Genomic DNA, 13,123 nt, shown 5'->3' on the forward strand with positions numbered 1-13,123 from the left:
TTCATAAAAAGAACGAAAATATTAGTATTAAAAACCCATACTTGATTTAAATCAACTTCACTAATTGCAGCATAGTTCCTGTGCAGCACTTTAAAACTTTCTACTTCAAGTATTTTTTCGGAAGGCTGGTCAGACTCTCCAAAGAACACATCAGACTCAGGTTCTTGGGAAGAAGAAGCTATTGTTGTTTCTGACCTGAATATTGCCACTGTCGACACATGGAAATAGGAGATGGAAGACTATATCTGAGGCCTTGAACGTGAAAGGCTCTGTGTCTGTGCAAGAGAGCGAACAGTAAAATGGGCAACTTGAAGATTGCAGATAAAGCCAAGTTGTCAAGAGCTGGCCAAGTACCAAGCAGAAATGAAAAATGGCCTATACTTTACTTGGAAGAGAAAGTAATAGAGAGTAACAGAGCATGAGCCAGCAGGAAAAGAGGGAGATGCCAACTACAAGGCATTGCAGAAACCACGTGACCATGATGCTTGCCTTTAAAGCACGTTCAGCCCTTTTGTTTGACCGTACCATCGTGTTACTCTGTTACGTTGCAGAATGAATGTGATTCTGAAGGGAGGAAGAGAGGTGGTACTAGAAAAGTTCAGGGGAATTCAGAGATTTGAAACTGAAAAAGGAAATATCTTGGACACTTAGAGGGGAGTTTGGAGAGCTGTTGCTCTGGCACTGTTTCTCCTGCTTTTGTAGTTTCCCCCTCACTACTAGTATTTCTCAGGGGGGAGGGAGAAGGAGAGGTGGAGAGAATATTTTAATCGGACCCAGTAAGACATGACAAACAGTTTACTACTGACACATTTAATTGTACCTGGAAACTCTGTAGTTTAGTTTAGAATACATAATTTCATTAACAAATTCTGTGGAAGGGAAAAGAGCCTTCAACATGAAAAAGTGAATATCTATTTTAAGTTTAATAATACACTTCTACTGTCAGTATTTAATGTCAGTACTGGGTCTCTGGGTGTTTTTTTTTTCTCTTTGAAGAAGAAGAAGAAAAAAGAATACACTTTTCAAACTGTCTTTCCTGAAAGAAAAGGAGCTTGAAAATACAGAGCTAGGCCACTAGAAAACATCAAAAAGCAAAGCATTATTTTCAAACCCTTTTAACCCATTAACCTGGGGTTTAGGGTTTTGCATGTTTCACCAGTTAGCAAGAGAAGCTGGACGTAAAATTCAACTGTTGCATTACACCCTGTATTTAATGAATAGACTGAGTATTAGGTTGGACACAGCTGCAGTGGCTGAAGCTGTTAATAGCTTCCCCCCATTGTTGCTCGCCTTCCCTCAGACCGAAGTTACTTCCTCTCCACTCTGCCCCACTAACGTGCAAGCATTTCCTCATCTACTTCAGTGCAAAATAAGCAGGGCTAATTAAACCGTGGCTTAAGGTGATTTAAGCCTTTTCCGGTCATTTTGACCTGAAGTAGGTTAGGGAGCGTTCGCGTAAACTGTGGCCTTTATTCTTACATGTTAAAAGTTTATCATTTTAGGATGATCTATATGGGTTCATGTCTCTGCACCTTTAAAGGTCACACAGCTCTTCATAGTCTTCTGTGAGCATTATTCAGGCCTGAAAATAGTCTTGCGTGATAGTTAATTATTGTCATCCCCTCGCCCCTCTGCAAATGAAACATGCAAGACCTGACTAAATGAAAGCCACAGACCAAGTAAATGAGCAGAAATCATCAATGTCAGGCCATGGATTTTTGTCCATACCTTTCAACCAGCTGTCTTTAACTTACCCTTATTTTGCAGAGAAAATCTCTCTCAGTTGCTCGGTCTACAGAGCATTCAGGGTTTGTGTGACCACATCAGGAAAACTTTGTGAGAAACACAGATGAGATAAACCGCAATAAAAAAATAAAATCCGTCCTTAAGGGAGTTTATCATGGTGAAAGAATACAGCTGAAGATAGCCAGCAAGTTCATGCCGCGCTGTAGCTAACTAGTCCTTTAATTTTTAGATGGGAACAACCTCCTCAGCCCTGACTGCCTGTGGTTTAGCAGATAACATAATTATACTGTGACAATCCCTGGCTAGGAATGCTAATGTTTAGCATAATTGGCAACTTGTTTTTCCCCTAAGGACTGTTTTCAGGGGATAAAAGCCAGCAGGGCAGGACAGAGCCTCCAGTGTCTTTTTTGTCACCACAGAGGTGTCCGGTGGCACAGATCAGGTTTTTTAATTTCTGAGAACTGTTGCATTCTCTGTATAAATGGAGTTAGAGGTGTCCCTACTTCCTTCCTTTTTTTTTTCTTTTTCTTTTTTTTTTACTTTTTAATGCAGTAAACTCCACACAAGACTGAAGGGAGAGTAGAAGAAAAAACAAGGAGAGAGCTAATTAAATTTGCAGTTTCTTAAAAGCAAATAAATACCAGGCAGACATGGTTTAATCTCTTTAAAAAAAAAAAATAGTAGTTCACTTTTATTGGTTAAATAGTTGCATGCATGCACAGATGTCAATGAGGGGAAAATTTGCAAATCCAGAGAGGTTTCTTTTGTCTTACTCTGTTTATTTCTTTATAATTCAATCTTTGCTCCTACTTTTTTTAAATTGGCTAGCAGTGAGAGTCCCTCATGTTTTGAGACAAACCTAGAAAAGTCATTCTTGGAGGGGGGGGTGATTGAGGAGGGTGAGAGAGGTGGGAGAGAAGGAGGGGGAAGTTTGGATAATTTGCTGCAGACAGTGCACCAAGTGACCCTTCAAGAAGACAGGAGCAAAGTGGAAAATCTCTTGCAAAGACTTCCAGTAGCCTCTTTAGTCCAGCAGCTTGCTGTGAAGTTACGTGAGAAAGCCAATTGTAAATATGTCTCAACACAACTATTGTTGGAATAGTATTAATATGTTTTTTTTCTAACATATTGACAGGAACTTTCTAACCCAAGCAAGAGTTGTGGCTGTAATCCCACAGAGATATACACATGGGTGTACAGTTGTGTGTATTTGCAAAAGTTTCTAGCATCGGAGAACTCACCTTTAGGTGAGATCCTCTTTTTCCTACAATCTTTCTGTAAATTTCTGTGGCACAGTTTTCAAGCAAATTGTGATATTTTTCAAAATATATCCTGTCCATATCAGTTAAAATAGAGAAGCCAGAGCTCCAGTAGCAATAACAGGTTTTAAACACCAAGATCTGTTTGCAGTTCAAGAACAGATAAGTGAAGTCAGTGGACATTAGAGAGGATGACAGACTGAACAGCGTTCCCCAGAATAACCTTTGTAGTAGAATGGTTTAGGGTTGGACTAGCTTAAGAGCCTCCTAAAGAGCAGGGATTTGCTCGGGGTCTTCCTGATTCTGGGTAGGTGTCATAAGCTGTGGCATAAAAGCTAAATGGGTTCCTTCAGTTTTGTGGATAGAGCTCTCAATTTCCTCTGTTGTTTCTGTAATTGTCTGAAAGGGAAACCAGCCATATTAAAATGAATGTTAAATTTGATCTGAAATAAGTTGATGAGAATTTTCCATGCCCCAGAAAGTACAGCGATTTTTGTCCTTCCAGCATTTTCAGATTACTCACTTGTTCCTACTAGCAAGTAGTTTTGTGCTTATAAAAATAATGTCTAAATACACCCTCAGAAAGTACTTTGACTTCATACACCAGCTTGAATGAAGCACATAAAAGACATTCAGCCACTGTATATTTAGCTCTTTAGATTTAAGTTCTGTTCTCATGTTTTAACCAGGTGGGTTTGTGAAAATATTCCTTGGAGGTAAGTGTCCTTCCCAAAAGCCAGCACATAGGGCCGTGAACAGCGTAATGACAGTAACTAGAAGCATTCATCTGTGCTTATAGCAAGACCCAACTTGTATTTTATATTTCTGTTGCTCTGTGCTCCCCTGCCTCCGCAGCAAGCTGGCAGGCCTTTCGTGGTGCTGCCGCCGCAGATGGGGAAAGGAAGCTGCGCGGTTGTTCCTGTCACCTGTGAGCAGCAGACTCGGATTTGTTCTGTGGGCCTTCGTGGAGTGATGCATGGCTATTGACACGTGTCATTCCTCCTGCCCTTACATCAGCATTGATCTGCTTTAAAATGTGGAATATTAGTAATAAGTTGCAGTATTGCTAATACACGAGTAAATTAAGACATAATCCTTTATCTTGCCCTGAGCATTAAGAAAATAATTTTGTACGTGCTGTAGTAATATATTATTTTTTTTTTGTAATTTGTCTTGATGGTAAACTTTCCAAAAAGCGCAAGTGTACCTTAGAAGTTTGTATTAGAATGAAAGATAATTAAAACTTCATTCAAAGTTTTGATTTTTGAAGTCAGAAAAGACAGAAGTTTAAAATTAGCACATGTGTTGATTAGAGCAGGAAGCCAGTGTTCGTCATGGAGGCGACTAGGAAGGAAGCTGTTTGGACTGGGAGCTTCAGTGCGATAGGGTTGAGTTTCTAGTTTTTTTCCTCCCCGTTAAAGCTACTGTTGCTACAGAGAGAGTAAGAGAAACTCAGCCTATGAATTTCACTAAAGTCAGAGAAGCATAACGCTGGATCAGAAAAAGGGAATGGCAAGGGGGTGGGTGGGTGGGTGTGGTTTGTTTTTTTTGTTTTTTTTTTTTAAATCTGCATTTCCTCTGTTATTCTTCAGATCTGCCTTAAGTACAGGTTTTAAATGAAGTCTCCTGTTGATCAAAAAGGGAAGCAAAAATTCCCCTGAACTTGCTGGAATATTTTCCTTTCATTTTTGAAATTTGACTAGCTGCATACCAGGTAGTTGAAGGCTCAGTTTGGTTCTGAGGTGAATACCGACATTGCTTACTTTACGTGTCTACTTTGGATGCCTGAAATAGGATCCCGTTTTCCCTGGGATCCCTATGCAATCAGCGGAGCCTACTCTTGAGCAGGCTTTTGTACAGGGCAATTCAGGCACCTTGTTTTGGCCTCTGTGCTAATTCCCAACACGGAGGGACTTCTGGGCTGCCTGGGAGCCCAGGCATGGACTGTGCACCTGCAGTTAGATGATGGTTTGAAAGTGTCTTGTGCTGGCAGCAGCTTAAGGGGTTACACCTAAATGTTCCGGTGTAATTAGTAAGTGATTTTAGCCGATTAAGCATTGTGTTTAGTGCTGCTTGGAGTCTATAAGGGAAAAGTGGTTTCTCTTCGGAAAAGCTCGCCATGTAATGCTCTTCCAGCATACACTGCTCAGACCAGAGGATCTCTGTGGACCCACAAAGTGAGCAGCCACGTGATGGGGCAGGTGTCTGCTGCCAGAGACGCGCTTTTGGTTGTGGCAGACTTGTGCTGCAGAGAGGTACTGATGGAGGCTGGGTGTTGGGCCAGGCTTGCTTTCCTAATGCCTGGCCTGTGATTCAGTCAAAGATCACACAATTAATGAAGATTTGTCTTAGGCCAGGAGATCTGTGTTGCTGGAGCCTGGTCTCTGCTGACGTCCACGATCCCGTATGGAGATGCTTTAAGGATCTTTTGAGGCCCAGGGCACCTGTAGGCACGTGCTCAAGGGTCTCTCCAACATACGGAGCATAGAGTGCTCTATACTTGGGCGCGTTATCTACATGGTACGTGACCGTGAAGTCCAGTTTGTTTGATGCTGGAACACCAGTGTACTGGCAGCTATTAGTGCTCTTCAATCCTTACGGGTCAGCCTTTAAGATACCATGGTGACATACGGCCCTGTTAATATGGTCACTGCTAGTTGCTATGAGTTGTGGCATGGTAGTGTCCCCACACTACTGCCTACGCTATGCATTCAAAAGTTGTGGATCAAGCTACTTAGGCTATGGTACTTCAAAAATAATGATGCCTGCAGATCTTTTTTTTTTTTTCTGCTTTTTAAACACTTAGGGGTTGGTTTTTCCATCTGTCTTTCACAAACATGCAACTGAAAAGTTGGTTTATTTTTAAATGGAAGTGAAGATTCTTAGACAAAGAACCCAGAGGCTTGCTGTTCATGAAAACGTGAAACGTCATAGGATTTGCCAAGAAACCTTAAGAGTTAGTTACATCATGCATACCTCTGCTGTTCAAGTTCAGTATATTATTCCTGATCTTATACAGGGCTTTTTAAAAACAAACTCAGTTAATTTTTGGTTTTAATTTGATTTTATTCCTTCTAGAACAAGAAAATATTCAATGAAAGTTAATGATGGCTTTCTAGCGTGCTTTTTTTTTTTTTTTTTTTTTTAAAACCTGAATCAATCTGTACTGCTGTGCTTACTGGCATTGCTTGTGTTATATGCTTGTATATGGATGTATCCCCAGCAAAAGAAAAATACAGAAATCTTCAGTTTTACCTGTATGGCTTCTGTCTGTCTTGGTCATGGTTTCAGGTTTTCCCTGAAATACCTTAACTTCTTGGAGTACAGCTAATATGTCTTTTTGTACCTTCTATGTTTAAAGGGGGGAAAAAAAAAGTTTATTACATCGTGTTGCCATTGGTCTATAAAGTGCCTTTTCCCCGGGATACCACTTGAAAAGGCCTGTGTGGGTAATGTATGCACAGTGACAGAGCTGCGCAGTGTGAGCTACTGGTCTCCTTCTGGGTTTCCCCTGCAGTGAAAATTGCCGCCCACTTTTGGAGCTTACTAGCCAGTTAGGGTGTAGTGAAACAAAGTGAAAAGTGAGCACAAGAGTTTAAAAATGTTGAATACGCGTGCAGAGAACTTGACTGCTTATAAGAATAGGAGGGAGGTTAGGAGAAATTATAAACCTTTTTGAAGCCAAGAAAAGTGATTGAACCCTTTATCACCTCTTTTCACTTCCAAAATGTCACAACCACTCCCCCAAGCTCAGGAAAGTTGCAGTCATTTGTTTGTAAGCTGCTTGAAAGTGCTCCTTTAAAAAATAATTATTAGCCTCTTTTTCTTTCAAAACCTGCTTTTATACAAAGTGCGTGTAGCTGGAGATTAAGTTACGCGTCAGCTTTGTTCAATATGTCAAAGAGAATTTTTCAGAAGACTTTCCCTGATACCTGTTCAGAGGGAGTCAAATTGCAGTTGATTATTGGAGGGCCCTCTGCCACGCTCCTTCAGCAGGCTGTGAAGTGTGGAGCTGAATGGCCCTCAAACAACATAATAAAAGCAGCACTTGGAAGTTGACTGAAAAGACATTTTACCTTGCGAAAGGAATGGGGGACTAAATTCCAGTTCTTGTTGCGAGCCCAGAGCCACAGTGCTCCTTCTGCTCCCGTGAGAGGAAGGGCATGGGCTCCCTGGTTAGTTTGCTCTCCCTAGCTCTGCACAAACAATGCCATTTTAGGGGAGAAGAAGGAGGACTAGGGCACAGGAGGAGAACAGCCGGTCTTTATAGCCTGCTCCTCTTCTGAGCTGCATGTTTCCAAGCAGAAATTTGATGAGGATTTAATTTGTGCACTTGCTTTGCACAGCTGTGTTGGGTGTGATTCCCAGGGAGATTTGCAGTGCTGCCCTGCTCCTGAGGAGAGACTGCGGGGCTGCCGGCATGTATCTGGGGAAATCGTGGAGGAAGGACCCCACTGGCAACACCACGAATGAAAACTCAGTGTTTGCTCATTTCTTGGTGGAAGAATCTGTCTTTGTCTTTGTTCTGTGTAGAAGTGTGCTAAATCAGTTTCATACACTCATCGTCTCTTATGTAAAACAGTCAAGATAGTCAAAAACTGCAAACAGGAATTTTTGAAGTATTCCTGTGGGCTTTTCTGAGTGATGGCTCACTTTCCCAAGGACCTCTGGAAACAGACGTGTACTCTATCACATAATGTTCCCTCTCTAGGAAAACATTTGCTAGTAGTTTAAAAAAGAAAACTTCAGAGCTTAAATAAAGCCAAAGACGAATTTGCTAAACCCTGATGCCATACATATTTTACTTGGGACAATTTTGACTTCTAGTACTGTTTTGAGTTGCTAACAAAAGTTTCAGGGCCTTCCAGTGGTATTCTGGCTCTTTGCACCTTCTTTTTTTTTTTTTTTTTTTTTTTATCAAATCCTTATTAAGGCACTTTTAAGCACAGCTTTTGTGCTCTGTTCATCTACATCCACTTGGTTATAAGGTTCATAAAGAAGAATTCAAGCTTTGTCCTAAGCCTTACGCTTACACACGTGTGTGTGTGTGTATATATATGTGTGTGTGTGTGTATATATATGTGTGTGTGTGTATATATATATATAAATACACACAAACACAATTATTATTATTTTTTACTACCTAACCCTGTTGCCGCCTTGGCATAAAATTGTCTGAATTCATATATTAAACTCTTACAGTGCTACTTGTGTTGAATTCACTGTTAAGTGCATCACATTTCAAATACGAATCGGTCATTCTTTAACATAGTATTCTCGTAAGTCTGCAGGCAGCCTCGAGCAACTACTTGGAAGTGCTCCTGTTCTTTGCAGAGGGACTGAGTCTTCTCTGCAGATCATTTTTATAGAAATATCAGCTGCACTTCCTACATACTCAAAAACTTCAGCTGTTTCCAAGCCAACTATCAAAACCTGCAGCTTGTCACTTCTGCAGTGGCGGAGTTTTTTTTCCAAATCAGTAAACCACGCACGATACACTGAAAATGAAGTGTTAGGGCACCTTTGAGTTTGATTTTTAACATCAACAAAAATATCACGGTGAATGATAGTGGGGTTTAATCATTAACTTGCATAGCTATTTTTAGGTTGATTTTTATACTGTTTGTAGTGTCCACTACTTCTAGTCTTTTTGACAAAGGTAGCACAGAATTCAAGCAGTCACAGAATTTGTGAAGTCCTAAAAATTATTAGAATATATTCACATTCATTCAATTTTTAAAATAAACCATTTTGGTGTCTTCATATGTATTCTAGCTTGCAATTACTTAAGGGTCTTATAGCCAGGTTTACCTCTGCAGTCACAACAAATTGAGGGAAAAAAAAAAACCTTTTTAAATGAATGCTGAAATGTTTAGGGTTTAAAGAGTCTTCAAGAATCTAGGAAATACAGTGCGGTATGTCATTCCATACAGTGGGAGTGATATTTGGCAGCATTAGCAGGCTGAAAATAGACTAAATTATTCTTGAAGTCTGTATTTTGTACGACCTAAATCAATGTATTTTCTGATTTAGGACAAGCTTGAATACGACTTATTGGACAACTGGAAGATTGTAAGTTCTCACTGGAACATAATGACTGCTAACTTCTAACTGAATCTGGCTCAGTATGAAAATGACCCCCCCCAAAAAAAAAAAAAGCGTTACCAGTGGCAATGCAATGTTGTATGCCAAAATATCCCAGTGGTCTCAATTCCTCCATATTAGACAATCAAGTATCACTACTATTACTGTTCGAAGAAGATGGAGTCTTGCATTTCTTCTGTGGGTAGTTGCTTTTGGTCTTAAGGGAAGTTTGTCCTGTACCAGCTAAAACAATTAATTTTAAACTGGTGCACAGGAGTTCAAAATGGCATTTTATTTTGGCCTAAGATAACAAAGATTTATTATATGATTAGTCAGTGCTAATGCTCGAATGAGAGAGGTGTTAGAAAAGGACATGACGTAAACAAAATTATATGGACTTCTGGATATTTAAATAGCCTTAAAAATACAACAGCTGAGCAGGTGGCAATGAAAAATCAGAAATCTGTTGTTCAAGCTGTTCTCTTTCATTTTATAGTTAGATTTGGTACAAGAATGCTCTTTGTTTTGTGTTTGTTTAGCTCCTGCCGCTATGAGGTCCTCATCAATGACTAGCCCTCTTAAGCACTGTGATAATACAAATCATTCGGTGTTAAGAGAGAGCAGAGGACAAACCAGAACCTGAAATAACAGCATGGAACAAAGAAGAGGGGAACTGAACATATCAATTATATATTTGCCATGTGTATGACAATTTTACAAAGTAGTTGCTTTTCCATATGGGAAAATGGAAAAGTCCTACTGGAAGAGCTTGAGCATATTTTACCTTCTTTGAGAGCAGTAAGGATTCTTTCCATCCAAGGCCTCACCAAGTCACAGGACCCTCTTGTCAGTCTGGTCCCTGACTAAGCTGACCACCAGGAGTAGAAACCTGAAGAGGTGCCGGTAATGGCAGGGCCTGCTTCTACTCCCTCCTCTGCTCACTTCTCCAAGTGCAGGAGCCTGGGGCCAACTTGCAGGGCTGCTTCTGGGAGTGATGGATGCTGGTGGTGGTACTCTGTTTCATGTCCCTTTCCTGTGCCCTTGCAAACCAGGTTTGAGCCCCTGACCATTGCACCTTTCCCTTTCATTTAACTGGTTGTTCCCTGGAATTAGTGTCTGCTGACCATGTGTTTCTTTTTTCTTTATCCCTCTCTTCTCCTGGGAGGGCTTGATGCTTCGGTTAGGGCTGGGCTGGTGCCTAGCCCTAAGAGGAGAAGGACAGAAAATCCTGTGCAAGGTAAACAGAGCTTTGCATGGCTGCTGTACAAAGAGGAAAGAATTGTAGATTAGTCAGGTTCTTTTGAAGGGCATATATTAAAAATCCCCATTTAGTTACCGATGCCTTTGGAGAACCTTACTGATTCTCCTAAGAAGAGGTTGGATTTTGATTTTCAGCTGCGCATTCGTTAGTGTTGTGGCCCAGGAGCTTGTTAACTGCAAGCTGCTCTGCTGACACAAGACTGAGGTGCGCGGAATGAGAACAGTTTTCTCATTTGCAGTCAGTTCCAGCCAAAATGTGGTGTGTGGGGTGTGTGTTGTGGTTTTTTTTTTTTTTTAAATCAGTGACTTACTTCCTTAAGCACTGATTCCATAGAAAAATTAAAGTTTAAAATGCATATGAATACGATCTTCAAATCTACATAAAGTTTATACTATAATCCTACTGAGCATTTTGCTCTAGTGATTCCTGGTGCCACCAGCTGGCTATTTTTTGATTGTGTAAGAAAGTAATATACTGTTTTTTAAAAAATATAACTGAATTGTATCACAGCTGCGTATGGAACTGTCCTTTTACATAACCGTGCCCCTGAGCATCAGAGTTTAAATTGGTAAAGGAAGAGCAGCTGGGCTGACAAATATGTCAGCTTGTGTCTGATTTCCCCCACCCTGGCCCTAATAAAGAACAAGATACAGTGAATAAAACATCTGTTTGCTATGCAGCTAGGGTTGATGAGAGTAATGAAACATGATGCTGAATAGGAGTCAGCTGCAACTTGGTGACTCCCATTTCCTCATAGCAAATAAGATAACTTTAGCTTTATTCAACATCCTGATTATTATCCATACAGAAAAATATGAGCAGTTTGCACATGCTGTGGCTTTAGAATTGACAAACTGGCATTTTGACTGAGAGGAGCTGTGTTTAATCATTAACAGTTTCTGGTGAGTGTGTTGGAGTTTTCTTATTACTGTTTATTCAAGCTAGTATCTAGCAACAAAGAAATGTTTTAAAGGCAGCTGAAAAACTAAACTTAAAATAAACAGTTTTTTCTTCAAAGACTTCAGAGCTAACAGCCTCGATAAACATTTACAATGACAAGAACAGTCAGAAATTTGCTAGTGGGATTTAAGTGTCCTTGACCTCCTCTATGGGGTTCTGAAGCCAGCTGGGTCACAAAAAGAAGCTATTTGCTTCAGGTTTGGTTTGCACACATTTGGACAAGTGCAATCTGCCATTTCCTGTACTAGAAAATGGGTGTTGCAAGTAGTGCCAGTATGAAAGAAAATGTTTCTTTTGAAAGGCAGCACAGCAAGCTCCAGGCCGTCCTGTACAGGAGATTTAATTACATGACAGATCAAATTGCTCATAAGGTTGTTTAGTATGCAAATGTTCTGTTATTGGTAGATCTAGAGCTCTTTGTTATAGTAGGTAAGCATGATGGGGTGTGCGGAGGGGGGTGTGTTTTATTCTGTGCCCACAAAATCAAACCTGCTGTCAGATTTATAAGCATGTTATTTGTGAAAGATGTGATTGAAGATGTACTGAAAAGCACACATGTACTGTTTAGACTGCATTCTCTTTAGCAAGGATATTGGGTAGCCAGCAATGAGTTGGGATGGGATGAATGTGGGGAGAGGAAGAATGTGCAGCTACCTTCCCCAGCTGCCTTTTTATTGAAGAAGAAATAGTTAACAATGTAGACACGTAAGGCGATCGTCGCTTGACTGTTTGATTTGGTGGATGGGGCAGGGGATATTTCTGTAAGGAACTATTCTTCAGCTTCTCACACAGTCATATGAGAGCATAGTTCCACTTCACTCTCTTCCCAAACGAGCCTCCTGTACTGTCCTCCATCCCCTCCTGTCCTTTCCTGTGGCACACCATCCAACTCCCTTTTGTCAGCCAAACTGTTTGCCTGACCTTCCTACGATGCAGTAGGGAACTGTATAGGCTTTTAAAGCCTATACAAAAGGTTATTTTTCTTCTGGCTCAGTGTAATGATCTGGCTCAAAGTGCAGCCTCACAAATAGTCACCAACACGGTTGTTTGTTCAGCTGATATTTCCCCTGTGATGTGAAAACAGGCTGAGACAAATGATAACTGCTTGTGTGTGCATCATCGCTATAAAGCTGTATCTAAATACCGTCTTCACTGACAGGGTATGAGACTTCTGGAGACCCGTGCCATAGGTCTTAGCACCATGGTAAGCAGCGTAGTCCTTCAGCAGTGGTTTGTGAGAGGATGCTTCTGTCCTTCTAGCTGCACAGAGACTGTCATGGAAAGGCTTTGGGGGAGGCATCGGCAGTTGAGTCATTTAGCCCGTACTGCAGAGTAGATGAGTTACTAGCAAAGTGAAATCCACACTCTGACTTTAAACTCCAGGTGAACCAGCCGGCCAGATCTGAAGCAGCCCCAAGCTTGTGTTTGCTTATGTATGGAGAAGAGTGAAGCTAGAAGCAACCTTTAAGCTATTGAGAGTAATTTTGGCTGTGCTTTGACTGCTTCGTTAGTTTTTTGACTCAACTCTAATAAATGAGTAGCTAAGACGTCTGAGGATGTGCTAATTCGCACTCTGAAGGAAAACAGACTCCTAAGAGGAGTTTTAATTAAGCTTCTAAAACTGCATAGGATTTAGTAGTCTGACAAACAAGGATTGCTCAGCACAATTTGCACTGGACTAAAAGATTTGCATTTACCTTGGATTTTTGTTTGTTTGGGTTTTTTTTAATTTATTTTTAAAAATTCCTGCTTACTGGACTGCTCATCAAGTTTCTGGGAAGTCTGGGGCTAGGAAGTTCTTGTATGGCACACT

At 40.7% G+C, this 13,123-nt stretch overlaps 1 protein-coding gene across 19 annotated transcripts in view; it reads left to right on the forward strand.

Annotated features, from left to right (window-relative positions):
* The window catches only part of PHACTR2 (phosphatase and actin regulator 2), a 125,999-nt gene that overhangs the window by 44,553 nt on the left and 68,323 nt on the right, over positions 1 to 13,123 (forward strand). For 5 of the 19 annotated variants that reach the window (XM_068938543.1, XM_068938539.1, XM_068938548.1 and 2 more), the window contains exon 1: positions 10,200 to 10,326. The exons of the other annotated variants lie outside the window; for them this stretch is intronic. In XM_068938543.1, coding sequence (XP_068794644.1) covers positions 10,215 to 10,326 — 112 coding nt within the window. In that variant the 5' untranslated portion in view covers positions 10,200 to 10,214. Of the gene's footprint in view, positions 1 to 10,199; positions 10,327 to 13,123 lie in introns of those variants that run through there. 19 annotated transcript variants of the gene reach the window in all.

The sequence above is a fragment of the Struthio camelus genome, chromosome 3, assembly GCF_040807025.1.
Source record: "Struthio camelus isolate bStrCam1 chromosome 3, bStrCam1.hap1, whole genome shotgun sequence".
In the NCBI taxonomy this organism is placed as follows: Eukaryota; Metazoa; Chordata; class Aves; order Struthioniformes; family Struthionidae; genus Struthio; species Struthio camelus.